The sequence below is a fragment of the Astyanax mexicanus genome, chromosome 5 (assembly GCF_023375975.1).
Source record: "Astyanax mexicanus isolate ESR-SI-001 chromosome 5, AstMex3_surface, whole genome shotgun sequence".
NCBI lineage: Eukaryota > Metazoa > Chordata > Actinopteri > Characiformes > Acestrorhamphidae > Astyanax > Astyanax mexicanus.
In genome coordinates, this window is record NC_064412.1 from 41,615,038 (window position 1) to 41,642,647 (window position 27,610).

Here is a 27,610-nt window from a genome sequence, read left to right on the forward strand (position 1 = left end):
CTTCTCTCCTTCACCCATCCTTCTCTCCTTCACCCATCCATCTCTCCTCCACCCATCTATCCGTCTCTCCTCCACCCATCCATCTCTCCTCCACCCATCTAGCCGTCTCTCCTCCACCCATCCGTCTCTCCTCCACCCATTCGTCTCTCCTCCACCCATTCGTCTCTCCTCCACCCATCTGTCTCTCCTCCACCCGTCCATCTCTCCTCCACCAATCCATCTCTCCTCCACCCATCCGTCTCTCCTCCACCCATCCAACTCTCCTCCACCCATCCTGCCCCATGTTCCTCACCGGTGTGAGCATCTGCAGACTGTCGTTGAAGTTGCCCATGAAAGCCATAATAGTCATCCTCTGAGGCAGCCGCTCGATCTTGCTGAAGAGCATCATGAAGCGGTCCTCGTCTGTAAGCTCGGCTGTAGGCCGCCGCTCCCGCTCGTACTGCCGCAGCATCTTCACCTCCCCCTCCGTCGGCATGAAGCGCATCAGACACTCCACAAAGTCCACGGGAACAGTGCGCAGGTCAAACCTGAGCAAACACACATCCAGCATTCTCTTAATCACACGCCTGATTTAATCCAGATCTTACCTGAATCACATTACATCAGCAAGAGCATACAGGAAATAGAGAGGAAATACCAGGGTATGGGCAAATTACATTTAACCAATAAGAACCCAGACCCAGTACTGAATATTGATACAAATTCTACATTGAATCAGTTATATTAAATTAATTGAGCAGCTCATTTGTTTTATTTTTTCTTATAACAACTAGTATTTACCTTGTTCTACAAAATTTGTCAAAACTAGTTACATAAAATAGATATTTTTTTTCTTTTTGAGTGCTTTGGTATCTCTTTGCTGCTGTAACACTGTGCATTTGCTCAATGGGTGGGCTAATAGAAGATTAATAGATATCTTATCTTAGGGGTAAAAATACGAAAAATAGGATTAAAAACAATAAGAACCCATATTATAATAACAGTGGTATTCTGTGTTTGAAAGAAGTGTATTTTTCATAGTTTTTTTGTAGAATTGTTTGCAGTTCATATACAGGGGTTGGACAATGAAACTGAAACACCTGGTTTTAGACCACAATAATTTATTGTCTCGAGGGACAGTTCTGGTGGAAACAGGAGAGTTGAGGTGCACATTGAATTCTGCGGTGATTTGAGCAGCCGTGGTTTTATGTTTTTTTTTATACAATCCGCACCTGAAGAGCCATTTCAGACAGCTTCCTCTTGCATCCACAGTTAATCCTGTTGGATGTGGTTGGTCCTTCTTGGTGGTATGCTAACATTACCCTGGATACCGTGGCTCTTGATACATCACAAAGACTTGCTGTCTTGGTCACAGATGCGCCAGCAAGACGTGCACCAACCCCTGTATATGCTCTTATTATTCTGTACTTTAGTATTTGAAACGGTCACATTTATACTAAACAAAGCTTTACTTATATTTTGTTGCAGTAACATGTTCTTAAAATTAATAAAGTGTTTACCATTTTGTCTCTCATTATTTAGTGGTCATATTGCCCACCCTTCACTTCTTTTATACCCTTCATATACTGTAGACTGTACTTACTATTACTTTAGTAATTCACTGTTGAAGAGTGGTTTCTTGCATATCTTACCAGCTACAAATGCCTCAGATAAGCTATCACCACTTGCTTAAAACCAAGAAACACTTAAAATGCCATAAATATAATTCAGCAATGTGCTACAGGTCAAGTATTCGACACAATTATAGTTTGCAACAAAAATATATTCAGTATATGTCATGTTTTTTTTCTGCTGACAGTTCCATGATCATTTTTATAAATTCATGTGAATATGGCATAAAAAAATCTTTGCTTTCAAACATGTTGTTTTACAGATGCATAAGGTCAACTGACTTCACTATACTGAATAATTAAGCTCTTCTTAAATGTTTTCTGAGATACAGAAAGTTTACTCACGTCTGAATTGCTTTGCAGATCTCCTCCGGACTCTTTCCTGCTTTACGGAGGGTGATGGCCAGGTTTTTGGCCCTGTTGGCCTCCAGTAGCGACACTTTATTGGGGCCTTTCTGTGGTGCCTTCTGTTTGCTCAGGGTCATGTCCACCGCTGGACCCTGAGCTTTGGTCTTAAACATCTCCTCAAACTCATCCACGTTCAGATCCTGATCATTTTTGATAAAAGAAAGCACAATTCACTACACGTTACAATTCCACTGGAGTAGGTCAGTTATTTTCTCTCAGATCGTCTCCCAATCATCCTCCAGAAACTGTAACTGTACCTCCTGTTCCAAATAAGGGATTGGCTGTTATTAATAGATTAGAATAGAAAATAAAGACCAAAATAATGTCAGATTTATGCCAAATACCTAATGAAATATTAAAATTGGGTTGGCAAAAGATCTATTAAAGCTTGATTCCAGAGGAGTATACAGTACAGCCATCGGTTTTACAGCATCAATTTCCACCACTGTCCACACAGGACCTACACACTTAGCCTATAATGAATTTTACATCAAAACTGGTATATACTGGTACAGATTAATAAAAAGAAAATTTGAAGATGCAAGACCAGCTAGTTGATTAGGACTTTATATAAATGACATTATGAATTTTGGGGGGTTTCTTGTTCCAAATAAAATGAACTATGCAAACAATACAATAGTTTTAAAGAATGATTTGGTCAAAAACAGAGGGATTGTTTTAAGGAGATATAACATTTTGGGAAGTATATTAATTTTACCAGTTCAATTAGGGACAAGTTAAGGAAAGACTAACTAAGAGGCTCTGGGTAATGAATACAAAAGTTTAATCCAAGACAAGAACAACACGAAACTAGAAGAAAAGCTCAGCTATTACACAGCTCAAATGATTACCTCCAGGATCCTTTCATCATCGATCTCGTTGAAGACCGTGCCATTGATCTGATTGGGTTTCAGAGCCACCCAGTTGAAGACTGGCATTCTGAATTTGGTTTTGATTGGCTTCTTAATCTTCACAGCTATAAAGAGAAAATAACACATAAATCATTACAAAACCGACACGGACTTTCTTAATATACACAGTTATATCAAAATATTATGACCAGCTGCTTGTTTCTATATGCAATGAACATCTTATCAGCTCTACTGATCATATAGGTGCACCTTGTAGTTCTATAATTACAGAGTGCAGTCCTTCTGTGTCTCTGCATACTTTATCATCCTCTACACTATTGAGAATAAACCACCAACCAAATAATATCTGCTCTGTTGTGGTCTTTCCTGTGGGGTCCTGACCATTGAAGAACAGGGTAAAAGGAGGATATTAAAGTATGCAGAGAAAGAAATACAGGACTACAGTCTGTAATTATAGGACTACAAAGTGTCCTATATGATTATTGGAGCTGAATAAAATGGACACTACGTTTAGAAATAAGGAGATGGTCATAATATTATGAGTGGATTATGGATAAATAACAGTAGGGGTGTAATGATACACATTTCCAAGCTAGATTTTTTTTATATTTTAAGATTTAGTTTTTAATAATTTTGTGTGTTTAAAGTTGGTCAATTGTACACAGCTCTACTTTTAAAACTTTTTAAGATTGATTGTGCTCAACTGTGTATGAAACCATTACACCCTTAATGAACAGATCACACACTGGGGTTAACATGTTCATAAACAACACCACATATAAAAAAACAAACAAAAAAACAAACAAACAAAAGATGAGATTGTGAGAATGGGTCATTCACGGCCACAACAAATCATAAGACAGCACAGATCACCTAAACAGAGGGAACCTACAGAAGAGCTTGATTGGTCCGTCTTTGAGCGCAGGAAGAAAAAGGAAATAAGATAAAAGCATAAAAGTTTAGAGAGTAAAATAAGCAAGTAATTTTAAAAAGTGAAAAGAAAAAAAACTGGATTTTTAATAGCAGGAAAAAAATAATTAAACATAAATTTGCAGAAGATTATTATTAAAGCAGCAGAAAAAGGAAGAGTACAATTATTTCTATCTATCTATCTGACACAAACATACACACACATACAAACATACACACAAACAAACAAAGCAGCTACATACCCGTTAGGCCAGAGTTGAATATGACTGTGGGCGTTCCACAGCCTGGAAGGGGAGGGGCTACAGGGGGAGGGGGAGGAGGCAGAGGGGTGGACATCTCTATAGCATGCCCTGGGGGTGGGGGCGGAGGAGGGGGCGGAGGAGGAGGGGGAGGCGGAGCAGCTGAGGGTCCATTAGGTACTGGACAAAAGAACAAAAAGAGAAATTTAAATCAGAATCTCAAGCTGAAATTATTGCATCACAATATTTAAAGACATTTAACAATATAAATATTTTAATGGTATTTTGACCCACAGACAGATTGCAGCTGTAGTATATGATTCTTAAAAACTGCTTTTATTAAAACAATGTACTTGCTTATTCATTGTTTCTGTCAGAATAAAAAAGAGAGCATTTAGAAGAAGCTTATACTCTTCGTATAAAATATGCAGCTGGTCAGTGCTATTTAAGCATTGATATTCCTAATTATTTGATGCTCAGCAAAATCAAATCAATACATTGTTTAGTATACTGTTGTTTGAAGACCTGGAAATAAAACCGAATGTGTTAACTTAATTTAATTTAAGTTGTAGTAATTTAAATTAAATTAATTGTTTTGATCACATTCTGTCAATAACATGTGCTCGCTATCAAAAACCCTTGGCATCACTGTATCGCATCGGATGATTTTTTTTTGCCTAAATATGCTTTTGCCCAATATTTGTCTAATTAAGCCAATCATGAGAGCCAGAAATTATGACATTAGAATTTAATGATATAGCAATTAATAAGAATTTCATTATAGAGGCTCCACAGTTACAGGAAGCTGCAATTCCTTGTTCGACCTCTAGATGGAACTATGGGAGCTAGAGCACAGGAAGACACCGTAGTCAGTGTTTAAGTTCTTGACTTAGCTCAGCTCTGTATGTCTGGCATTTGTTTTTATTTTTTGGTTTTGTTTTGTTTTCTGTTTCTTTTCTGACTCAAAATCTTATGTGTAGAATGTGTAAGACTTATATGTCTTATGTAGTAAACAAAGTAAAGACTTTTAACCCTACTAACTGGATACCACTCTCCAGAGTGCAGCTTTCGGCCCATACCATGAGAAACTATTAACACAGCTACACTGCAGAGCTAACAAACAACACTAAGCTGCAGACCACATTTAACAACAACCAAAAGTATAGCAGCAGCAGTTGAAAGAATAAAAGAACCATGTTCAGCATTTAGTACTGGATAAGTAGGTTATGTTATTTTTAGCCTCTCAGCCGGAATGCCAGTGTTTTAATGAAGTTGATTCCAAAAAGTAAAAATAAATTTCATGTTGAGAGACAGTGTGGAAAAGTCCTGCATGAAAACACGCTGCCAGGTTTGCCTTAAAAAAATAATGTGGCATCCAGCCCCACCTAAAAATCACCTTATTGATCTAAAAGACTGCACCTAAAACACAAATCACTGTTCTAAGACTATTAAACTGATTTGTATCCACACACTTACAAGAAGAGCCTGGCATAGGTGGTGGCGGTGGAGGCGGTGGTGGAGGTGGAGGCGGCGGTGGAGGAGGTGTGGCCATCTTTCTCAGAGTTCCAGTGTGAGAAGTGCTGCTGAGACTGTAGGAGGTGCCAGCACATGCTCCAGCCTGAGCCATGGCATCGGGGCACGGCGACAGTGGCATGGGCTGAGGAGGAGAGGGCAGGGGGGACACCTCACCCTCCCCATCGCCCTCCCCCCTCACCTGGATCTGCAGGCTGCCGCGCCGCTCCAGCTCACTTATCTTCTTTTCCAGTTTGGTCTGCCGCTGGATGGTCTCGTCCTTCTCGCGCACGATGCGCCGCAGCGTGTGCACCTGTGAACTGGCATCCCGATACACGGCCTGCGTGCCAAACACAAGTACGTTTGTTTTTGAAATTATTTTTGACATTTAATGTTTGATATTTGTAAATTACCCCATATAATACTCACAACCCAGCCATTAACACAATACAGTACAGTGGCGACTTGTAGAGCCCAGGGATCTAACCATCAGCTCTGTAATTAGTACAATATGGTGGCAACTTGCCAAGTTAAGTATCAAACTATGGGTGGCCGATATGCCCCTAAAATAATATCACAATATTTAATGGTATTTTTCGCGATAACGATACTTTTGGTGATATGACCAAACACAAAATTTTATTATTGCATACGATATTATATGGCACACCCCTAACTAAGAGATTAAAAATACAAGAAGGACTAAAGTAAAATAAATGATACTGGACAGATAGAATCTGTCTCTAGTAAAAAATAGGAAATGAGAACAGTGTGAATTTTCAAAACAGCAAAAAAGTAGTAACCGGATGTGATAAGTAGGGGTGGGTGATATGGCACGATATTTCAGGGTATAATATACGGTTCACGACATTCAAAAATGTTGGCGATATTATTGCATATGATCCGATATGGCACACCCCTATTTTAAACCCACAACCCTGTCGGTATCAATACAAGAAGGTTGTCGATTAAATACAGTGTCAGCTTGCAAAGTCTAGGTATCGAACCTACAGCCCTGTCATCTGTACAATAGAGTGGCAATACATAGCAGCTTGCTGAGCCCAGTTATTGAGCTCATAACCACCCAAACCATATAAAATATATTGACAGGTCTCCCAAGGATATAGATCAACCAAAAACATGTTCTTAATGTAAATTCACATCCCTGTGCATTCCATTTAATGATGCTTACATTTGACAACATGCTACCAGTATGTGCAGAAAAGTCTACACTGGTTTTGAGGATCAGGCCCTGGGATAGTCACATTGTCTGATGCAGCAGACTGTGTGAGCAGGCACCGCAGGAAGTAGGAGACAAAAAACAATCAGGAGTACAGGTTCAGCTAAAGTCTGACCCCTAGAGACTGGCCAGTGATTTCATAGACTTCATATGATCCACTTCAATAAAAACTAACTGCACTTGGATGTTTCTGGGTTTTTATTTTAACTCACAAACTTGTGAAACTTCCGAGACTCCCATGGGCATTAAGAAAAACAGCCTAACGCTAGCATGTTTTGCTTCATTTGAACACAATATATTTTGCGCAACGCTTAGCACATTAGCAATGTTTAGATTTTAAGACAGGATAATTCTTACCTAGAGTACATCAGTACAATACAGTACAGGCTTGTAGTTGGGCTGGGAAATAGGCACACACAATATAAACTAAAACAATATATATATATATAGACTATATAGACAATATATAGACTATAACAACAAAAATATGATCTATTGTACAACCCCAGTAGCAATCTTGGCATAAACTGGTAACAATGCTGGCTAGTAATAATGTGGCCTGAGGCTGGTAGCTGGCGTATTTAGCGATGTTGGACGAGGACAGTATCTGGTGTGCTAACGCTGCAGTAGCGATGTTAAATACAGCTCTGGAAAAAAATAAGAGATCAATGAAAAATGATGAGTTTCGTTGATTTTACCGAATTGAAAACCTCTGGAATATAATCAAGAGGAAGATGGATGATCACAGCCTTCAAACCGGATTTTTGCGCCAGGAGTGGCATAAAGTTATCCAAAAGCAATGTGTAAAACTGGTGGAGGAGAACATGCCAAGATGCATGAAAATTGTGATTAAAGAACAGGGTTATTCCACCAAACATTGATTTCTGAACTCTTAAAACTTCATGAATATGGACTTGTTTTCTTTGCATTATTTAAGGTCTGAAAGCTCTGCATCTTTTTGTTATATTCCGCAAAAAATGCTGTAAATGACAATATTTTTATTTGAAATTTAGGAGAAACATTATCCGTAGTTTATAGAATAAAACAACAATGTTTATTTTACTCAAACATACACCTATAAATAGCAATATCAGAGAAACTGATTCAGAAACGGAAGTGGTCTCTTAATTCTTTCCAGAGCTGTAAGTTCTACAGAGAGCATACCAACAAAAAGCAAAAGAGAGATCTGTTTCACAAATTAACATGCAGGGGGCGCCGAGTGGTCTAAAGCGCTGCCACTATGAGCAGGAGGTCGCAGGTTCGAACCCCGGCTCATGCAGCTTTGCCATCAAGCTGCCGGCGTCAGAGGGAGCAAAATTGGCTCTGCTCCCTCCGGGTGGGTAGATGGTGCTCTCTCCCCACATCACTCCTAGGGTAATGTCTGCAGCACAGGGCGTCTGTGAGCTGATGTACCGGAGCCGAGCCGCTGTGCTTTCCTCCAAGCGCTCTGGCTGCTCGGCAATGCTGCATCAGCAGCAGCTCGAAAAGATGTATCGGAGGAAGCCTGTGCTAGTCTTCACCCTACTGGTGTGTTGTGGCATTACTAGTGATAGGGGGAGTCCTAATGAGTGGGTTGGGTAATTGGCCGTGTAAATTGGGGAGAAAAATGGGAAAAAATTAGAAATAAAATTATATAAAAAAAAAATAATAAAAATTAACATGCAGGAATGAGATTGGGTTGATCTGACAGCAGCCACTGACAAGACCCTGTGCTCCTTCCTGCTCCTGATTTATTAATACAGTAAATGGAAAAAGTGTAATTAAGCCATCAGGTCCTATCTAGTGCAGCCTTAGTAACCATTCAGTCCTGCAATTGAAAAGGGTAGTGATTATGAGGTCCTGAGAAACTTTTCCCAAGTTCAGTTCTCCTTGTTTTGGCCACATTTTAGAAACTCTTGTGTTTCCCACTCACCCGTACAGAGTCCAGCTCCTTGTTCTTCTGCATTAGCTGCTTCTCCAGCTCCACTATCTTAGACATGGCCTCGTTCTCTGTGTCTAGCAGCTTATCCGTCAGCTGGCAAGAGAAACAAAGCAGATGGCAATAACAGGGTAAGTTCCAGAACAATCCAAGTTTATTCTCAAAGCCGTCCTTTAGAGATAAAAACACATTAAAACGTTACATCACTGTAATGATCTGTTCATGCTATTTAATGGCTGCTTCCAGTCCCAGAGTTTTCATCTGGCACTGGAGCAGATGTGGCACTTATGCAACTAATGGAGGACCTGATTATTATAGCAATGCATTTGGCATCTTGGTGGCCATCAGAGGAAGTGATGGTGCGCAGAATGCCTGCAGAGAAGAAGTCAATATTCCATACATGTGAAAGGTTCTCCTCCAGCTCCTCCACACGTTCCAGCGCCGCGTTCTTGGTCTCAGCATCCTCCAGTAGGGTGCCAACGTCAAATAAGTTATCCAGGTATGCCTGGATCTGCACCTGCAGCTTATCACTTTCTGTGTGCTTCAGTCTCTACACACACAAACAAACACAAAACAAACAAACAAACATACAGACAGGCAGTATAAATATATGGTCTATCATAGAATGTGGCTACATTTTATATATGTTAATAATTGGCTGATCAGTTCAACTGTTACTGGTTAAAATGGTTCAATGTTAAGAAACATTCTCTACAGTTTCTCTACAATTTCTCACCTCAAACTAGATTCCACACAGATTCCATGTCTCAAAGCAAAATTTAATTTCAACACATAAATAATATAATGGGAGATTTACTCAATATCATGAAAAAAGATATGACCAAAGAGTAAGGTCTAAGCTCTCTAAGCAGGTAAAAGTGGCCCAAATCTAATCATTCCTCATATCTGACACAGACGTGTCATTTTTGTTTAAGTTTGAATGTCAAAAAACACATCAAATCTAATTTTTTAAATTCCGATTTGGTACGCCTCAACATATACACATACAAGCTGATGTTTCCTTGCTAATAAAATTAAAAAGCTGCTTCGTGTTTGTAAAGAAAAGGCAGAATACAGTCACAGGAAATGGCGTTTAAATAAACACAAATCAAATGAGAGGGTGTGTCTGAGTAACAGGCCCTTTTTACATTGAGCTCAGATGCTGTGTTGCTCTGTGACTCTGGCAAAGAAGAAAAGGACTGCTCTCTAAAGCATGCGCATCAGTTACACAGCAAAAACTGCTCAGACAAATGTCAGATTTAGGTCACAATAAAAAAAAAGATAGTGTAAATAGTCTAATATATACATTGGATTTGGTGCAAAAAAAAAACAGTGGGCCCAAAATCATTTTTTTACATCATTTGTGACACAGATGTGTTTGTGTATTGCGTGTGTGCAAAAAAAGCAACGAATCACATTTTCAATTTCAATTAGAGCCACTTGAATATCAGCCCTGTCCTTCTACTCAGCAGAGTTTTTACACAATCATTTTAATACCGCATTTTTCCCTTTCTTTGCTTTTCGTTCTATATCTATCTCTTCTACATGTATCGAGATGCTCTGTTCCTGATTTTGCCCAGCCTGGCTCTCCACTGCCCGCTGTGTTGCATTCCTGATCAACATTAACTGTGATATGCATTAACTGTGATCTCACCTACTCACGCTCAGAACCTGTTTCTACATTAGCCATAGCTCTCTAATATTTATTATGTGCCCATCACATTTTCACATGCATAAATTAGTACCTGTTACATTAGCTATAGCTCCACATTATCTCTCTGTTCTGTTGTTTTGTTCTGTTATTTGTTTGTACTGAGCGGGTCAACCCGAGTGGGATGGGTTCCTCTGACTGAGTCTTAGTTCCTTCTAAGGTTTCTTCTCGTTATTGTAAGGGAGATTTTCCTTGTAACTGTTGTCAACATAATAACTGCATCACTGTGGTGCTCCCTTATAAACGTTTGCACCTGTTTTTCTTTGTAAAGCTGCTTTTTAACAATTTTGTTGTAAAAAGGTGCTATATAAATAAAATTGAATTGAATTGAATTTAAATATGTGGTATTGTTGCGGCTATTTGACTTTATCTAAACGACCAGATCAGAATTCATTTGATTTTACGTCAAAAAATACAAAGGAATATTATTAATAATAATAAAATAATAATAAAAAATGACTGCTCGCATTGCAGCCTTGCAATGTTCCAATTAAATTGGGAAAAACAAAGCTATATTGCTACAGATCACGGTTATAGCGTCAAAGAAAAAAATAAAAAATAAAAACTAAACTAAAAACCTGGCCATGGCTGAATAACATTTTTTTTTTACATGAATGCAGCTGTAGCCTGACAAAGATTAAAGTGAAACTAAACGTGAAGCAATCTCTTTTTGCGCACGCGTGTCAATTACAGTGCATACAACGTTCATACAGATGTCAGATATGGGTCACATTAATAAGATACTGTGAGAAGCCTAAAATATATATTAGATTTGGTCAGAAAATCAGATTTTGGCCACTGTTACCTGCCGTGTGAATGTAGCCTTAGACTAAGTAGGAGGGATTCTTACCTCCAGGTACTCGTCCAGTGAGAGTTTGGTGAAATCATACTGAAGGTGAACTCTGAAATTCATGTCTTCTACGGAGTGCACCACAATGTTGATAAACTGCATGCAAGCAACCTACAGAGAATTACACACAAACAGAAACACGTCCTTCAGAGCTGCAGATGCACTCAGGAAGCCACATCTCCAGGAGTACAAGCACTTAGCATGAGAGCGTTCTCATATTAACCCACCATGAAATCAATATTGTTGTCCTCATTTTTGAAATATTCCATTAGTTTCTCAAACCGCAGGGTCTCAGAGCAGACCTGAGACAGAGGAAGAGAAACAGAATAATTAAAACACAGAGAATTAACCTAATCATTTGAAAACATAATAACTGGACAAATACGTTTACAGTAGGGGGGTGCAATATGGACAAAAAAATGTGATGTGTGATAACACTCTTAGATATCCTGATACTGATGTGAAACAAATAAAAGATCCTAAATTAGTTGGAGCTTCTCAGATGTATTTCAGTATTTTGCTTGGTTGCACTCTGTTGCTGTAGCTGGGTTCTGCAGTTTAAGTTTGACACAAAACAAAACTTGTATCACAAAACCAATTACAATACAACTTATCTTACAGCTCAATTATACATATTATTACGCAGAAAAGTAAAATTAAGTAAAAGTAAGTACGATAAAATTAAGTAACATTAAGTAAAATTAGCCACTATGATCACAGAAACACATCTGGAAATCAGTTTTCCACTGATCCAACACTGATTCACAGAAGCTATAATAGACTCCAGCAGAGTTTTCCATCTGATTGGATGGAATCTGATGAAACCCAATTACTAAACTAATCTAAAAAATACTGTACTGCAGGTGTGGTGAAATAAAATTCAAGTTTTATAAGGGGTTCTATGTCTGCTCTACTTTAAGACTTCTTTAAAATAACAAAATTAATCCTAATAACAAAAAATCCTACCTTATTAGGTTTACAGATTTAAGTTTTATAGTTTGTGATTACTCCATTTTCTGAAGGAACTATATTTTAAATAAACATAATTTTTTTTTTTTTACAAATAGAAATGGAATTGTTCATACTTTGAAAACATGCTAATTTGGGGTTATCTGACTGGTTTTCGTAAAATTTACACCTCTCCAACTCTATAGTACAGTATCTTAACTAGCCAAAAGCAAGTAATGAAAGTATCAGATTGGCCCAATATCAGTCTGGCATAAAATCAGTAAGCTTGGTAAACTTGCATGTGATATTTGAAAATTGTAAGAAATCAAATAGTATTTACTGTCGGTGTCATTTTTCAGAGTTTCGGAAGATGGATTTGAGACATTTTAAGAAATAGTTTTCCCTGTGTGATTTTCCCACCTATTCAGCTGCTAGTCAGCAGTATATCCCCCATCACTGGTGATGCCACAACACCAGGAAGGTGAAGACTAGCACATGTGAAGACAGCCACCGCCTCCAATGCACCATTGTCGAGTAGCCAGCGCGGTTCTGATACATCAGCTCACAGACGCCTTGTGCTGAGCATCATCACCCTTTGGAGTGATGAAGGGAGATGGCAAGCTGCATGACCAGGACTGGATCTCCCGAGCTTAATGGCAGCGCTAAGCCCACTGAACCATTCAGAGCCCTTTCTTATACAAACAAATTTAAGACTTTTTAAGGACCAGAGACACCCTGTTAAAAGTAGAAATTATAAGTCAAAATCATAACGCACCTCTTTGAAATGATCGAAGGCAGCAAGAATGATCTCGTGCCCTCCTCTCACCAGACACACAGCAGCCAGCAGCTCCAGCACCAGGGCTTTGGTCCTGTTCAGCACACAGACATCACCAAAACAAACCAGAGACAATCAGCTTTCAACAATAGTAATGTTACTCAGGACTTATCACCAGAGAACTCATACCACACAGGGGGAGAAACTCTGTAACACACTCAGCTTAAACCAAGGTAAACATATTATTCGTTTATGGTAGAAATGTACAGAATATTTGCCAATGAAAATATCTGAAAAATGACCCTGAAAGACTAGAAAAACTCAATAAATTACACCAAACAATGGGGTTTAGTAAAACATGATAACGAGTATGAACTATTGTTGAATAGCCCACTTCCCCTCAACCCCAGCATTCTGAAAAGGCCTCATTTAGAATTCTACTTATGAAGTTTTGAGCTACTTTGAGCTTGTTAATGATGTAAAAACAGCAGTTTCTTTGCATGGGAAATGCTATGCCACTATCTTTAGAATTATAAGCCTTTTGGGATCATTAGCTAAAAGCACTGTATTTCAGAACGCAGTGGGCTATTTAACAAAAACTTGTACTTGCTATCATGTTTCACTACATCCCAAATCCTTTTCACACAGGATTTCTCCTTTAACTCAAGCATAATTGCTTCAGACTCTTTCCACAAGCAAAGACAAACTGCAAGTTTAAACTCAATATTTACGTACTACTCACATAACTTAAAGCTTTTAATAAAAATAAACTTAAAATAAGGCGATTTTTCAGGTGAAAGATACAAGCTGTACAGGCCTAGGATAGTCTAAGCCTTAGCAATTGTTTGGTTACCAAAAGACTGGCTGCTGGATTATTAAAATATTAAATGTTCCAATATATATTTTTAAATTGAAGATTTGTAATTGAAAAAATATTATACATTGAGGCTTTTCAATTTATTACATTATGAAAAAAGTGTCAAAAGTAACGAAATCCTGCAAAACAATTTGTTCTGTATCCACTTTTCAAATTTTCAAGTTTTATAAAAGAAAATCTAATTTGGTGCATTCCTACAGATTATTGGTTTATGAGCAGGTGCTTTTGTCCTGATCACAATGGAGTGTATTCATAAAGGTAATTAGATCACTAGTCTAAATTCTGCACAGGTATTTCACCTTAATGTTCCAGTGAGTGGTTTAGGTTACAGGAAGTGGTCACACATCAGTGTAATCAGCACACTTGACAATAATCGGCCATTTAGAGCTCCCATTGCACCACAGGGACCGCCCATCACTGAAGCCTTTGATCAATTGTTACAGCTTAAAGCAGCAGTCCCTAAGATTTTTGTCTTTCAAATGGAAAGCAATAGTATTCCTGAGGTGGGAGGGGCCACATTATTCACAATAGCCTGTTTGTTGGGTGTAATTGCTCCATACATTTTGACAGTAGTGAACAAAAAAAAAAATCTAAACAATACCACAACCTCCAAAACCACAATTTAACACATTGCAATTTATTTACACTAACCTGCTTAAAAAAAGAAATATTCCACATGCTCTGTGCAATTACATATTCCCAACAGAGAGAGCTCTAAATTCCCAAATACACAACATTTTCAGACTTTTGCTTTAAAGCCGATACATGCAACACTTATCAGTGTGTTTCAACCACTGAGATCAGAATCAGCTTTCCAGACCCTGATAGAGTTTCATCACATGCTAATAGAGACAGAAGGGCAGCGATAGAGCGAGTGAAAGCAGGGGGTGTGTGAGGTAAGAGAGGGGGTGGGGTTACCTTGGATTTTTGTTGTTGAGGCTCAGGGCTATTTCATTCACAGCATGCGGATGTGACATTACCATGTTGAAGCCGTACTGTAAGCCGAGAGAGCGTGAGAAAGAGAAAGAGCAGAAAGGGTTAAATGTAAGCCGTGAAAGTCAGCCGCTGGTTGGTCACGTCAAGTCAAGTTTTATTATAGAGTTGCAAGAAAATGTATGTGAACCCTTTGGGATTACTTTCATTTCTGCATACTTTTTCCCCCATTACTGTGAATGTTAACATGTTGTGTTCAATAAAACCATGCAAACATATCATTTTTGTGTGGTATTAGTTTTAGCAGACTGTGTTTGTCTATTGTTGTGACCTAATGACCAATTTATGCAGAACTCTAAGTAATCCCAAAGGGTTCACATACTTTTTCTTGCAACTGTAATTCTTAATAACTGGGTTAGTAAATAAGAAAGGAAAATAATTCATCTGGAACCACAATGCAAGCTGCTGAATATTTAATACAAATTAACAGCATACAGTGAGCGCATCCCAAAACAAATAGAATACTGTGAAAGAATGAATCTAATTAAATTAACTAAAGCCCTATCAGAACAGAATTTGTTTCTTAGGGGATCCTGGGGTAATTATCTCTTTTATAGGGGGTTCTCTGTCATTTTATTCCCATCTGGAACATCCATGTATGTGTTTTCTCAGACGTCCCCTAAAAAAATTACAGGCTTAATTACCTACTGTTCTACCTTCACTGATCTCCGCGATCCTACAGTAATTTTTGTCCCGTCCGGACATATCTGAGTTTCGTCTCCTTGCGATTTATAAAATAGCTGTTTGTCCACTGACACGCATCGTTATTACGCTTTGGGCGCACGTTTCCACGGAGATTCGTGTAAACACAACAGCGGATGGAAATGGAGGAGCTACTGAACGTGATGCCACATGACCGAGAAAGCCAGAAAACTCACTGGTCCTCCTGTTTTTTCAATCGCAGTCTGGATGCAAGAGTTTTATCACTGAGTAGAAGTGTGAAATATTTTTCACAGATGCAAATAACTTTAATACAAAAAGTAGTGGTTTTGATTCACAGTGTTCATTATTACGTTTTCAAATCTCTATTCATGGAGTCCTGTATTATTTATAGCTTAACATATCAACATCTGGTTTGGTAAATCACTGCTTTATGATGATAAATCAGGTAAGTTGCTAATGCAGTTAAATAAGTGCACATGATGGCTTAAGGTGTCCAGGAGAAAACATTCTGGACCCACATTCTGTTTTACTAGGGGTCGATTTAAATCGATCTTAATTTGAATAATCCGATATCGATTCATATAAACCCCGAATCGATCTTTAGAAATAGCCAATTTTCCCTGTTTATCTCGCGAGACCATCCTCATGGAAGTTTGAGTGCTCCTTGTATAATTACATTTCATGTTTAAACTACAATTTTTATTATAACTGAAATTGACATAAATGAATCGATTTTGAATCAAATCGGGACCTTGTGAATCAGAATCGAATCGATCTGGAAAATCAGTGACGAAACCCACCCCTATCGTTTACACCTGGTCACTTCATACATCCTGACTACATCAGGATTATATCTCGATAAGGCCAAGTCACATAAAAATGTTAAAAGTGTTAACACTCCCTACACTTATTTAAAACAGGTACAAATCTCATCACTCAAGCCATTTAAAAAGATGGTCTGACACACATTGACAACAGAAACAAACCCAATCACTTAAATCATTTCAGGAGCTGGTCTGAGATGCATTTAATCCACTTTATAAATAAGTCATAAATGCATCCGTCTCTCTAGTAATATTTGAAGTGCAATGAGCAAATCTGCACAGTCCCTCCCACATAGCAACTGAACTTCTGTCTGTCAAACCAGAGATTCATTTGACTACCAAGTGTAAGTAAATTCATGTGGTTAAAATCTTATTAACCCTTGTGTGGTGTTCATATTTTTGTTACTCGTTTACTTTGTTACTTGTATTTAATTCAGCAAATTTAAGCCATTTTACATTAAAGTGCTTTACACATGCTTGCTTCACCTAAATTGCAAGCAATATAAACAGCTTACATGGTTAATATTTGCCCTTTACCTTTCTTATGTTACATTTCTTTTAAAAAGTGCTACTCTTTTTGTATTAGTTTTTTTAATAAAATGTAAAAGAAAATGAATTAAACTCAAGATATGAGTAGAAAATTTGTTTAGTTTCAAATTTACAAATGAAGCAATGTTTATTAGCCCTTGGCCAAACATACTGTATGTAATAAGGGGTGTACAGTGTGTGTTTATGGAAAATGTGTTTTGATATATGTTTTTCACAAAAAATGAGCCAATGCCAATGAGTTTGAGTTAGAAAAAATATCATTTGATGAAAAATGAAAACGGGTCCCACAGACCCGAACACCACACAAGGGTTAAGACATAATCCAGATACTAGTCCCATAAACTGTTCAGGTGTAAAATGATTTAAATGTGAATGTGAATTCAAAGTCTAGAATCTCCCACACTTGGTAAAATACCACAGGATATGACTAAAAGTCATGAAAAAACACTAATCAACATGCTTTAGAAATGTAGTGAAAAGTAATATGATATAATATGCTGAAAAACTTAAAAAGATATAATATTAAAGTCTCAGTATAAATTTGCAACACCAAAAACACAGTTGCAGGATTACAGTACAGTCGTTTTTGATAATTTGATAGTTTTTAAAAATATTTACGATATATTGCCCATTTTTGTAAATGGCACAGTACAGATGTCACAGTACATGTGTTGCATCAGCACTGCTGCAGTGGTGTTTCCAGGATGTGTTTTGGGTCACTCTTCATACCTGGTAGTTCATGATGGCTCTGAGACACATGATGCAGACGTGCACATCATCTTTCTTACACACCAAGCGAGAGTTCTTCAGCGTTCGGCGGCTGGGCAGGGTGTTAGACCTGAGGACACATTACAGCAGAGGTATTTAAACCTTCTTATGTGGGCCAATATGCAAACTATTGCAGTATCACATCATCCTATTTGTCCAGAACTTTTTGACTGGACAACAAAATGAAAATAAGAGATTCGGCACAAAAGAACAAAAAATAATTCACTCCCCATAAATAGCCTAAATTCCATTTTGCTCCTTTAAAACTGGTTATATCTTGTTTGATTTTCTCTCATATAAATTGTTTATATGACTTTCTGCAATCAAAACTTTCAGGCAGATGTGCAACAAGTCACCAGTTGACAACAAATGACACTAATTGTGACCATGCATCAATAGATAAATTAGTCAATTAAATTACTAAATTAGATTGTAAAAGAAACATAAAAAATTTATGCTGAAACACATTTTCATTTTATGTAAGTAATTATTTTGTGCATGTTTTCATCTCCCCTCCCACCTGCATAATTTAGTATCAATTATCAATTTCAATTGAATAAATTTAATGTAACCCCAGGTTGGGACGTTGTGTAAAACATAAATTAAAACAGAATACAATGATTTGCGAATCCTTTTCAACATATATTTAATTGAATACACTACAGGGACAAGATATTTACCGTTTTAAGTAATAAACTTTTTTTGTTTTTTTTGTTGCAAATATTCACTCATTTTAAATTTTATGCTGAAACATGTTTTCATGTCATTTAAACGTTTAGTTTGTGGATGTTTTCATCTTCCCTCCCACCTGTATAATTTAGTATCAATTAATAACAAAACAGGAAATGAGAACTGATCTGTGTTGATCTGTTTACCGTAAGGAGTGTCGTGTGGAGCGTGGGATGCTGCTGCTGCTGACCGGTGAGGGCAGATTACTGTCACCATGAAGATCCTCTATAGATCTGCTCCAGGGAGTCTCCACAGACGCCCCCTCACCACTGCTCTCTGCAACATCACCATCAAAGCTAGAGGAGAAAAACATGGTTAGTATGTATACGGCATTATTAAATACTTATCAGGGTTTTAAAATTTAAAAGCTTATCAAAAGGAAGCATCAGACCTGCATCAGCTCTGTTTCTTTTTATTTTAAAATCTGTTTTATGGTAAATTGTCAAAGTCAAAGTCAAAGTCAAAGTGGTTTTTATTGTCATTTCAGCTATATACAGAGTACACAGTGAAACGAAACAACCTTCCTCCAGGGACCATGGTGCACATAAACACAGTGTAGACAGAACAATAGTGCAACAGTACAAAAGTGCAGACAGACAATACAACACCATACAGACAAAGAAAAATAAATATCAAAACAGTGTGCAGTCAGGAGTAAAGGAGTAAATTACGCAATAAAAAATACCAAAAAATTTAACATGCTTGTCTTTTCGTCGGATGGTCTCACGGCATCGCTCATGTCAAATAACTGCTCTTTGACTATGTCACGACACGGACCTTTGCCGCTCATGACACTGAAATTCGGATCCGACGATTTTGTCAGATCCAACAAAATTGGGTCACTCCGTCTACAGTGATGGAAAGTTAAAACTCTGCCATGCAAAGCAAAAGCTATCAGCGCAAAATTCAATAACCAGCATCTCAGCATATGAAGCTCTTTTCCTTCTCTGACTCTGTTTAGCCAAGAGAGAGAGAACCCCCAACATGGATAGAAAAAGAGAGACAGTGATTGACAGAGGAAGGAATGAAGCCACTCTACTTACGTAACAGCGTACTGTGCGAAGGACAGGTACTCCACCAACACGTCCAACCCTTGGTTTTCTTCATTCAGGAACTCGCGCACCCACCTGAGAGCACAACACAGTCACACTCAACCAATTCTATCACAACATTTTATCTGAAACAACCCACAAGTCCTCACAAACTGCACTGCACTGAATCTATAACTCACCCAATATGATTGGTTCGGAGTGAAATTTCCAGCTCACGCAGCACCTGTGTGGACTCCTGGACTCTCCTCCTGAATTTCTGTAAAAAAAATTCTATATATTAGCCTCATATTTAAAATAAATAAATAAAAATCTAATGCACCACACAACCGTCTGGTATTAAATGCATCCTGGGTGATCTAATCACAAATGATTCACAAAACACACCAGTTATTTTAACTGTGTCTCCTGTGAATGCTTGTGGCAAGGCTGGAGGTGAGATGGTTACAGTAAGAGTCTCTAGTTTTATTTAGATGGAGTTCTCAGCCTAAATCTAGCTAACATAGCTTGAGCTCCAGTCACAAGTATCCCTTTTATTCATTAGCTTGTTATTGCAGCATGCTTAGCTAACCTGTACGGACAGTGGACGGTGTTATAATCGACTATAATGATTAGTGAACATTGGAGTCAAATTTTTATGAATTAGCAACTTGAAGCAGCACTGCAATACACAAATTGCTGGGGTCACACAGTTTACTTTTAATTCAGTCTGTGTCTCCAAATGTGCACAAACACAACAGTATATATATATATTTCTAACTCAATATCAACACTTTCAAAATTTAAACATCTTTTTGGCATTTAAAGGACATTTCTATTTCATGTTCAGCCATTTTTTGAGTTTTAAAGTGATTAATGGCATAGCGTTAACTACCAATAACTTTTACTACCAAACAACCATTAGTTGCAGCACTTCTGAATACTTTCTTAGGGTGTACTCACACCCTCCCCACTCCCCTGCTGGCCTGCACCCACACTGCGTTTAAACAATCCGTGCCCGAGCACAGTTACATCACTCACTGCTCAGTGGGCTTGCCGGTGTTGTGCCGAATTTGAAACCCCCGCCATGAAAAGCACCCTCTCTCACGAGCGTGTCTTCTTGATAAAAGCAGAGATAGTTTGCTTTAACTCACTTAGAAATACCTGCCTAAAGTGTTGTTAAGAATGAAAATAATTTTTGGGATATGGACCACGCCTTAATTTCCCGAGCTCCTCCCCCTGGTCCTATATATACCTCATAGGTGCTCCTCACCTTCGTGACTTTTGACCTCACACCCGCCTCCACCTCATCACCTACCTAGATGTGGGGGGACATGACTTGAGAACTATCTCAAGCTGTTCTGAACTGTACCCCAAGCAACATAATCACAGTTCGACCCCTCCCCGCATCGTGTAGGCGGGGTTCATTTTAGCAAAGTCATGGTTCAGAGTACCGGATTGCCTAGTCTGAGTACACCCGTAATGTGGTGGAAATCAGCACTGGAAGTCAAGTACAGAGAATTTCTGATTGACAGATGAAACATAAACCAATAGACAAACTCAAAATAAATGGTCTGATTCAACTGACTGAGTAAACTCTATCCAGTATGAATTCATATAATTAGGAAGCTGCTGCTATTTTTTTCACTGTCCAGTCAGACACCAAACACTTGATTTTTTTTTATATTCTACAACTGGTGCTAAGGGAGAATCATTCAAATATGATTTTTCTGCATATTTCTCTCTGTGGCATTAAGAATAAGAAATCATCTCGCTTCCATTACTGCTGCATATTAAATGAACTGAATAATGCAGGAGACATTTTTCTTTCTGGAGTTCTGCACTGTGGACTTGCTGCTCCAAAACAAGCGTGCCAGGCCTGCACGCAGAGCCACACGTCTCCTGACACATCAGCACATGCAATGTACAATGCATAACTGTAACACACACACACACACACACACACACACTAACATGACGAATCATGTCTCACGAGTTTAAAGGTCAGACCACCGGGTGCCAGAGAGGATAACCCAGTCATATTTAACCGTCAGACTCAAGACTATAAGGAACTATTACAGCCGTGCAGAGCTTTCAGATCATAAGGACCTAAAGATCATTAGGTAATGTCTAAACGTGGAGAAGCACAGTTTAGCCACTCTGCTGCTGTTAAATATAATCAGCTGATTTTTAATGCCTTTTGTTTTTGTGTCTGTCTTTGTATTTTTCTGTACAAATGTCTGTACATTGTATTTTACCCCTGTTTCTGTAAACAACTTTGAATTGCCTCTGTGTTTGAAAGATGCTATTGTAGTGGATTAACCAGAGGATTTCTTCATTGCTTGGACACAAACACACACTACCCCCACTTTACGGCCTATAAGGAAACTTCGAACCCAGAACACTCTAAAAAAACCTTGGAGTAATCTTTTTTTTCAAACAACCTTAAATTTCAAAATGACATTTACTGACTATTTCTTCACTCAGCCTCGCCCGAGAGCCCTAAATGCGAGTTTAGGGTAAAATTCTGTTTACATTCCTCCAAGTCATAAACCTCGGAGTTAATGTAAACATTTGGAACATTTGCAACACATTTGCAACATTTGCATCACTAGGACGGGACTGCGGACTTAAGAGAGTGTCAAAACTTAATTAATGCCTTGGAAATTGTTAATTCACCAAATATATTATACCAATTTAGGGGTTTGTGCTTTCTGCAACCACTTAGAAATAAGATTCATGAAGTTAAAATGAATGCTCTTAGCTTGGAAATTACATTCCCAACACCAACTTCACCAACTTCCCCCACCGTCGTAAATTCAGACAGGCAAGGACCAAGCCTTATCTAAACATAGCAGACGGAAGAGGAATTTCTCACTAAGAAGATTTTGCTTAAAATACATATAAATTGACTATATAAAAAAAGGTGTTTTATAGAATGCTTACTAAATAATGGTATATGTGTCTGGTATATGGTATATGTGTTTGTATTTGTCCTGATAAAATTTTCCTACACATTCAAGTCTGAATCAACAAGGTTTAACTAGCATTTGATAATTTAGCTTTATTTGGTTATCAGTGGTTTAACCAGGTATTATCTTGTAAGTGATTTAATTGGGTTTAAATAATAACATGACTCTTGATCTCTTTCCATCTTTCCATCCATTGATGTATTTCTAAGATTATCTTGAGTATTACAAAACTGTTTGTGGGCAAAATATATATATATTACATTTATTGTGATTCAATTGTAAGATTGTTGTTTCCTGAATTTATCCTCACAGACTGATATGCTGAAAAATGTATTTTGATCCACTGTTTAATTGAGTTTTCTTTTGGTTTGATCTATTAGAAAAATTCTGAAGCATGCTGACCATGTGAGCGAGAGGGGGTTTTATGGCCCTTTGTGAATCCCCACCAAAGTTTGAAATTGCTCCTAGACCAATCAAAACACAGACACTTGGGCCACAGGGCCAATCATAGCTCAGGGGCCAAACAGGCCACAGGGACTAATAGTTTAAACTGGGCAGACACAGTTCAGTTTGCCAGTAGTTTTAGAGTTTCCAGTTCAGTTGGAGGAGTTTGCAGTTCAGTTCAGTTTGGAGTTGAAGAGAAGGAGTTGGAGAAGATGAGTTGAGGAAAACAGTTAGAGGAGAGAGGTTAGGGAGCCAGAGATGGAGAAAGGATAGACCGTTAGTTTAGTCATCTTAAGTTAGTTTTCTTAGACTAGTGCATTTAATCTTCAAGTATATTAATATTAGCTATCCTAGTTAAAATATCTAAGGTTATTTTACAATCTACGAAGCCAAGCATTATTCCATCTAAGTTTAGCTAAAGTACAGCTGAAAAGGAGATCCGCCAGATCCAACCCAGAAACCTGCGGTCCGGAGGCCACCAGCAAGCCACCTGAGGGCGAAGGGATTTCCCTGTGGGTTCTACTGGGGCTCCGTGCTGACACAGGAAGTCCACCCACCCTGCAAACAGGCTCACGTGATCCTTTTTCGGGGTGAAGCAGCAGACGACCAACCCAGGCGGACGTCACCAAGGCCCACTTCAACAACTCAGAGTAAGGCAGAGCTGGGTTTAATCTTTCGGCAGATGGTGTCTGTTGGTCATGGTTTGGTCGGGTCTTTAATAGAGCGTCTTTAGTATAGATGACTCATTTTGAGTGGCTTGGTTGGAAATAAGAATTGGTTTCGTAGACTTAAAATGCCTTAGACCCTTATTTAGAAATACTCACTTAATAGTTATATTAATCTTTATTCCTTTCATATCAGCATTATAACGTGTTTGTTCTTTTATTTCTCATTTATCATTCTACACTATGATTTGATAGCTAATGGCTACATTTATGACTTTTTAATGAATTATTTACTCATATCTGTGTGATTTAATAAATACTTTTATTTTACAAAACCTGTCATTTCAGTGTGTTTTTCTGGATAACTTGGTTATGAAAATTTCTGTCACCTGTAGAAACCACACCCTGAGATGTCTTGTGTTATTAATTGGTTTGATTAATTAATTAATTAGTTAATTAATTAATTAGTTAATTGATTAATTAATTAATCTAATTAAATTAATTTAATAACTGGCGCCCAATTAAAAAATATTTCAACATCTCAATTAGCACCAGGTATTAAACCACTGAGCCGCTACACTATTCAAATGAACTTGCCTTGCCTTGCTTCAGATCAATCAATCCCACATTTATGTTATCAGAAAAAACATTGTATGTTGATTTGAATTATGGTTAGCTGAGATGCTGTTGTAGTCATCAAGCCACTTAGACATGATCACTCAGGTTTTTTGATGGTGGAGGGGATGCATGTTACTATTCAGGTTACAACAGCAGCAGTATTGGTACAGAACAGATTACGCTGGTGATTTTTGTATCTACTGTAACTGTAGATTAATCCTTATTTATAAACAGAAATTAAACAATCTGAGGAGAATCTGTTAGCCTCATTCTGCTGCAGGGCAAACCTGCACTTAAAGAAAGTCTGATTCTGGAAGAAAGGCAGAATTTGGCACAACATGTGGACAGGCAACTTGCCAAACTGACAACATTCTACAAACCAACCAGTGTGGAGTATAGGGAGACTTACATACAGCTCTGGAGAAAATTATCAGATCACTTCAGTCTCTAAATCAGTTTTTCTGATTTAGCTAATTATAGGTATAAATTTGAATAAAATGAACATTACTACAGATAACATTTCTCACAAATTCCAAATAGATTTTTTTGTCATTTAAAGCCTTTATTTGCAGAAAAAGAAAAATGGTTAAAATGACAAAAAAGATGCAGAGCTTTCAGACCTCAAATAATCAAAGAAAACAAGTTCACATTCGTAAAGTTTTAAGAGTTCAGAAATCAATATTTGTTGGAATAACTTTTTAATCACAGTTTTAATCCATCTTGGCATGTTCTCCAAGATCTCTTCACCAGTCTTACACACTGCTTTTGGAGAAATGCCACTCCTGGTGATAAAATTCAAGCAGTTCAGCTTGGTTTGGTGACTTGTAATTATCCATCTTCCTCTTAATTATATTCCAGAGGTTTTCAATTTGGTAAAATGAATGAAATGAATCAATTTTAAGTGGTGTCTTATTTGCTTCAGAGTTGAAGGTGATGATTACAGGAAGTACTGAAGAGTGGTCACTAAACCGCAGTGTGAAACCAAATCTAATTGGACTTAATGCACAGTATACAATGTAACAAACACACCAACATTGAGATGGTACAAACTTGTGAACACACACTTAAATAAGAACTGAGTTTTATACACACCTTTCTTGTGACAGCTGGGTCCAGAAATCCTCTCAGCTTCTGGAGATACGTGTGGGGAGGGTTCTTCACCTGGAAACGTTCCTGTTTATTTGTATACATAAACACACACACACACACACAGACAATTTGCCAGTTACAATTATTATCATAAGTAAAAATGAATGCGTACTGAATGCAACACTGAACCTAAATTTAAAATATTATGTGTATTCCTGCAAATTTAATGACCCCCCACTGATGCGCCTCCTGTCCTGCTACATTACTCAGCCCAACATTTAGCAGGAAGCCACAGTCGCACCCCATCACCCCTGAACTCCGCCCCCGTCCCGCACGCTTCTCCAGAGAAACATCATCATTCATTATTCATCCCTCACTCACCCAGCCACCTCGCCACACACACACATCACCAAACCAGCCACACCCTCTCGGCATACGTCAGAGTAACCATGGCGACGTGTCACAGTGGATGAGATGCAGCGAGTGTGTATTAATAAGAAATCTATGTGTGCTCAGTAGAGGGAGAAAAAAATCAGTGAGTGATTTGGGGTAATAAAAACTCTAACAGTAAGGAATTAAACAGCTATTACAGTTGCTAATCCTACTGTTACCCTCTTACACTCTTACACTATGGGCTGGCTTTCAGAACAAGGATTAAGCCTAGTCTTAAAACTACAAATCTCCTTCAATTAAGAATCTCCATTCACAGTGCGGTATAGTACAGCAGTGGTGTGCACAGTTTGGAGTCCACCAAATATAGCATCTAGACTAATGGCCAAAAATATCCATTTTGGTCTCTTTGCCTAAAAAAAAACTTCTTCCAGTTGAGCTAGGAGTTTCCCTCATGCCTCAGGGTGAACTGCAGTCGAGGTTCAATTCTCTGAAACTGGGCAACAGTTGTTGTATGCAGAGTAATTACCAATCTCAGCTGCTCAAGCTTTCACTTATTGTAAGACTGCTAGATAGAGGGGTATAAAGCCACCAGCTATTGAACTGTGGTCCATCCAATTCGTTTGGGATGAATTGGAGAGCTGGGGTATAAGTAAGGTGGTGATTATCCAACTTCGTGTCCTGAGCTTATTAAAGCTCTTGTCACTGAATGCAATCAAATCCTTACAGCAATGCTGCATCATCTCCCGTACTTTTCCAACTATAAACTGCACCATAAAGGTGCACCATAAATAAACGTCTATTTTTCTGGTCTATTTTCATATAAGGTGCACTGGATTACAAGGTGCATTATGCGACACCATGTTTTCCTTTTAATTAGGCAGGCCTCACCGCTGGGTGGCGAGACCTGTAAAGCTAAACTAATTTAAGTAAACAAAACTGTAATTATTGTAATTCTTAAAAAAAAAAAAAAAAACATTTTTAAGTGCTGGATGTTAATATACACTGATTTCTCTCATGAAAACTGTTTATTTGGGTGAGAAAAGAGCTTCAGTTTATTAACAGTAAGCTAGATTTTCCAGATTTCCACTAAAGCTGGGTGCAGCAGCATTAGCGCTAGCGGCTAACCACTAGCATATTGGCTAATGCCGCACGACAGCGGTACTCTGAGGAACCCGGTGTGTTCCGGTAAGCCAGGTCGATATAACCTAGAGGTTCATCCCATGTAGCTTGTTTTAACACGGTAAACACAGACTACAGGCCAATAATACTCACCTAGGAATTGCAAAAAAAAGCTAGCGCTTAGCGGCTAATGCTAATACTGTATAACAGACATGGTCTTATACACCATAAAAAAAAACAGGATTAATTTTTTTTAGCATCCACTAGGGGGCGACGATATTAATAGGTACATTTCCTGTAGAAAAGGAAGTAGACTAGTGCCTCCAGGTAGAGCAGTTGAGGAGCTTCTACAGGTGTTCCAGACTGGCTCTGGATGTTCTTCAAAACTCTTAGCCTGAGAAACATGTTACTTTTCTGCTTGGGTGTAAGTACCTCCTTTTGAGTTTATATTTTAGGGAGTGTTTCTTAGATTTATCTTATTTTTGTTGTGGGAAAATGAGTAGTGGGTTTGAGGAACCTGTTCACTATCTGAATGCTAGGCTAATGTGCTATGCTAGTGATCTATGTTAGTGACTTAAGCTAATGTGCTATGCTAACATGCTATGCTAGTGACCTATGCTATGTTGGTGTCTTGTGCTAATGTGTTATGCTAACGTGCTATGCAAATTACCTTTTGTCATAACCTATACCAATGTCTTACGTTAATATCTTATGCTAATATGCTATGCTAATATGATAGGCTAAGCTAAGCTAACATGCTGTGTTGTGATCTGTATTATGCTGGGCCAATGTGTTAAAGAATGGCTTAAATGTTTTATTTAGGAGGAGTTTTTGAACCAGGCTCCAACTTGGGGATGTATTGAATC

At 38.1% G+C, this 27,610-nt stretch overlaps 1 protein-coding gene across 4 annotated transcripts in view; it reads right to left on the reverse strand.

The window, feature by feature from the left end:
• fmnl2b (formin-like 2b) overlaps window positions 1–27,610 on the reverse strand; it is a 61,100-nt gene that overhangs the window by 19,140 nt on the left and 14,350 nt on the right. For 2 of the 4 annotated variants that reach the window (XM_022675282.2, XM_049479823.1), the window contains exons 3-19: window positions 25,236–25,316; window positions 19,648–19,724; window positions 19,460–19,543; window positions 18,563–18,712; window positions 17,649–17,757; window positions 14,809–14,885; window positions 13,014–13,107; window positions 11,518–11,592; window positions 11,291–11,401; window positions 9,130–9,279; window positions 8,724–8,825; window positions 5,536–5,911; window positions 4,063–4,239; window positions 3,783–3,803; window positions 2,870–2,994; window positions 1,956–2,158; window positions 293–527 (exon numbers count right to left, since the gene is read on the reverse strand). In XM_022675282.2, the coding sequence (XP_022531003.2) occupies window positions 293–527; window positions 1,956–2,158; window positions 2,870–2,994; window positions 3,783–3,803; window positions 4,063–4,239; window positions 5,536–5,911; window positions 8,724–8,825; window positions 9,130–9,279; window positions 11,291–11,401; window positions 11,518–11,592; window positions 13,014–13,107; window positions 14,809–14,885; window positions 17,649–17,757; window positions 18,563–18,712; window positions 19,460–19,543; window positions 19,648–19,724; window positions 25,236–25,316 (2,247 nt within the window). The remainder of the gene's footprint in view (window positions 1–292; window positions 528–1,955; window positions 2,159–2,869; window positions 2,995–3,782; window positions 3,804–4,062; window positions 4,240–5,535; window positions 5,912–8,723; window positions 8,826–9,129; window positions 9,280–11,290; window positions 11,402–11,517; window positions 11,593–13,013; window positions 13,108–14,808; window positions 14,886–17,648; window positions 17,758–18,562; window positions 18,713–19,459; window positions 19,544–19,647; window positions 19,725–25,235; window positions 25,317–27,610) is intronic. The other 2 variants (XM_049479824.1, XM_049479825.1) reach the window with 1 other exon arrangement.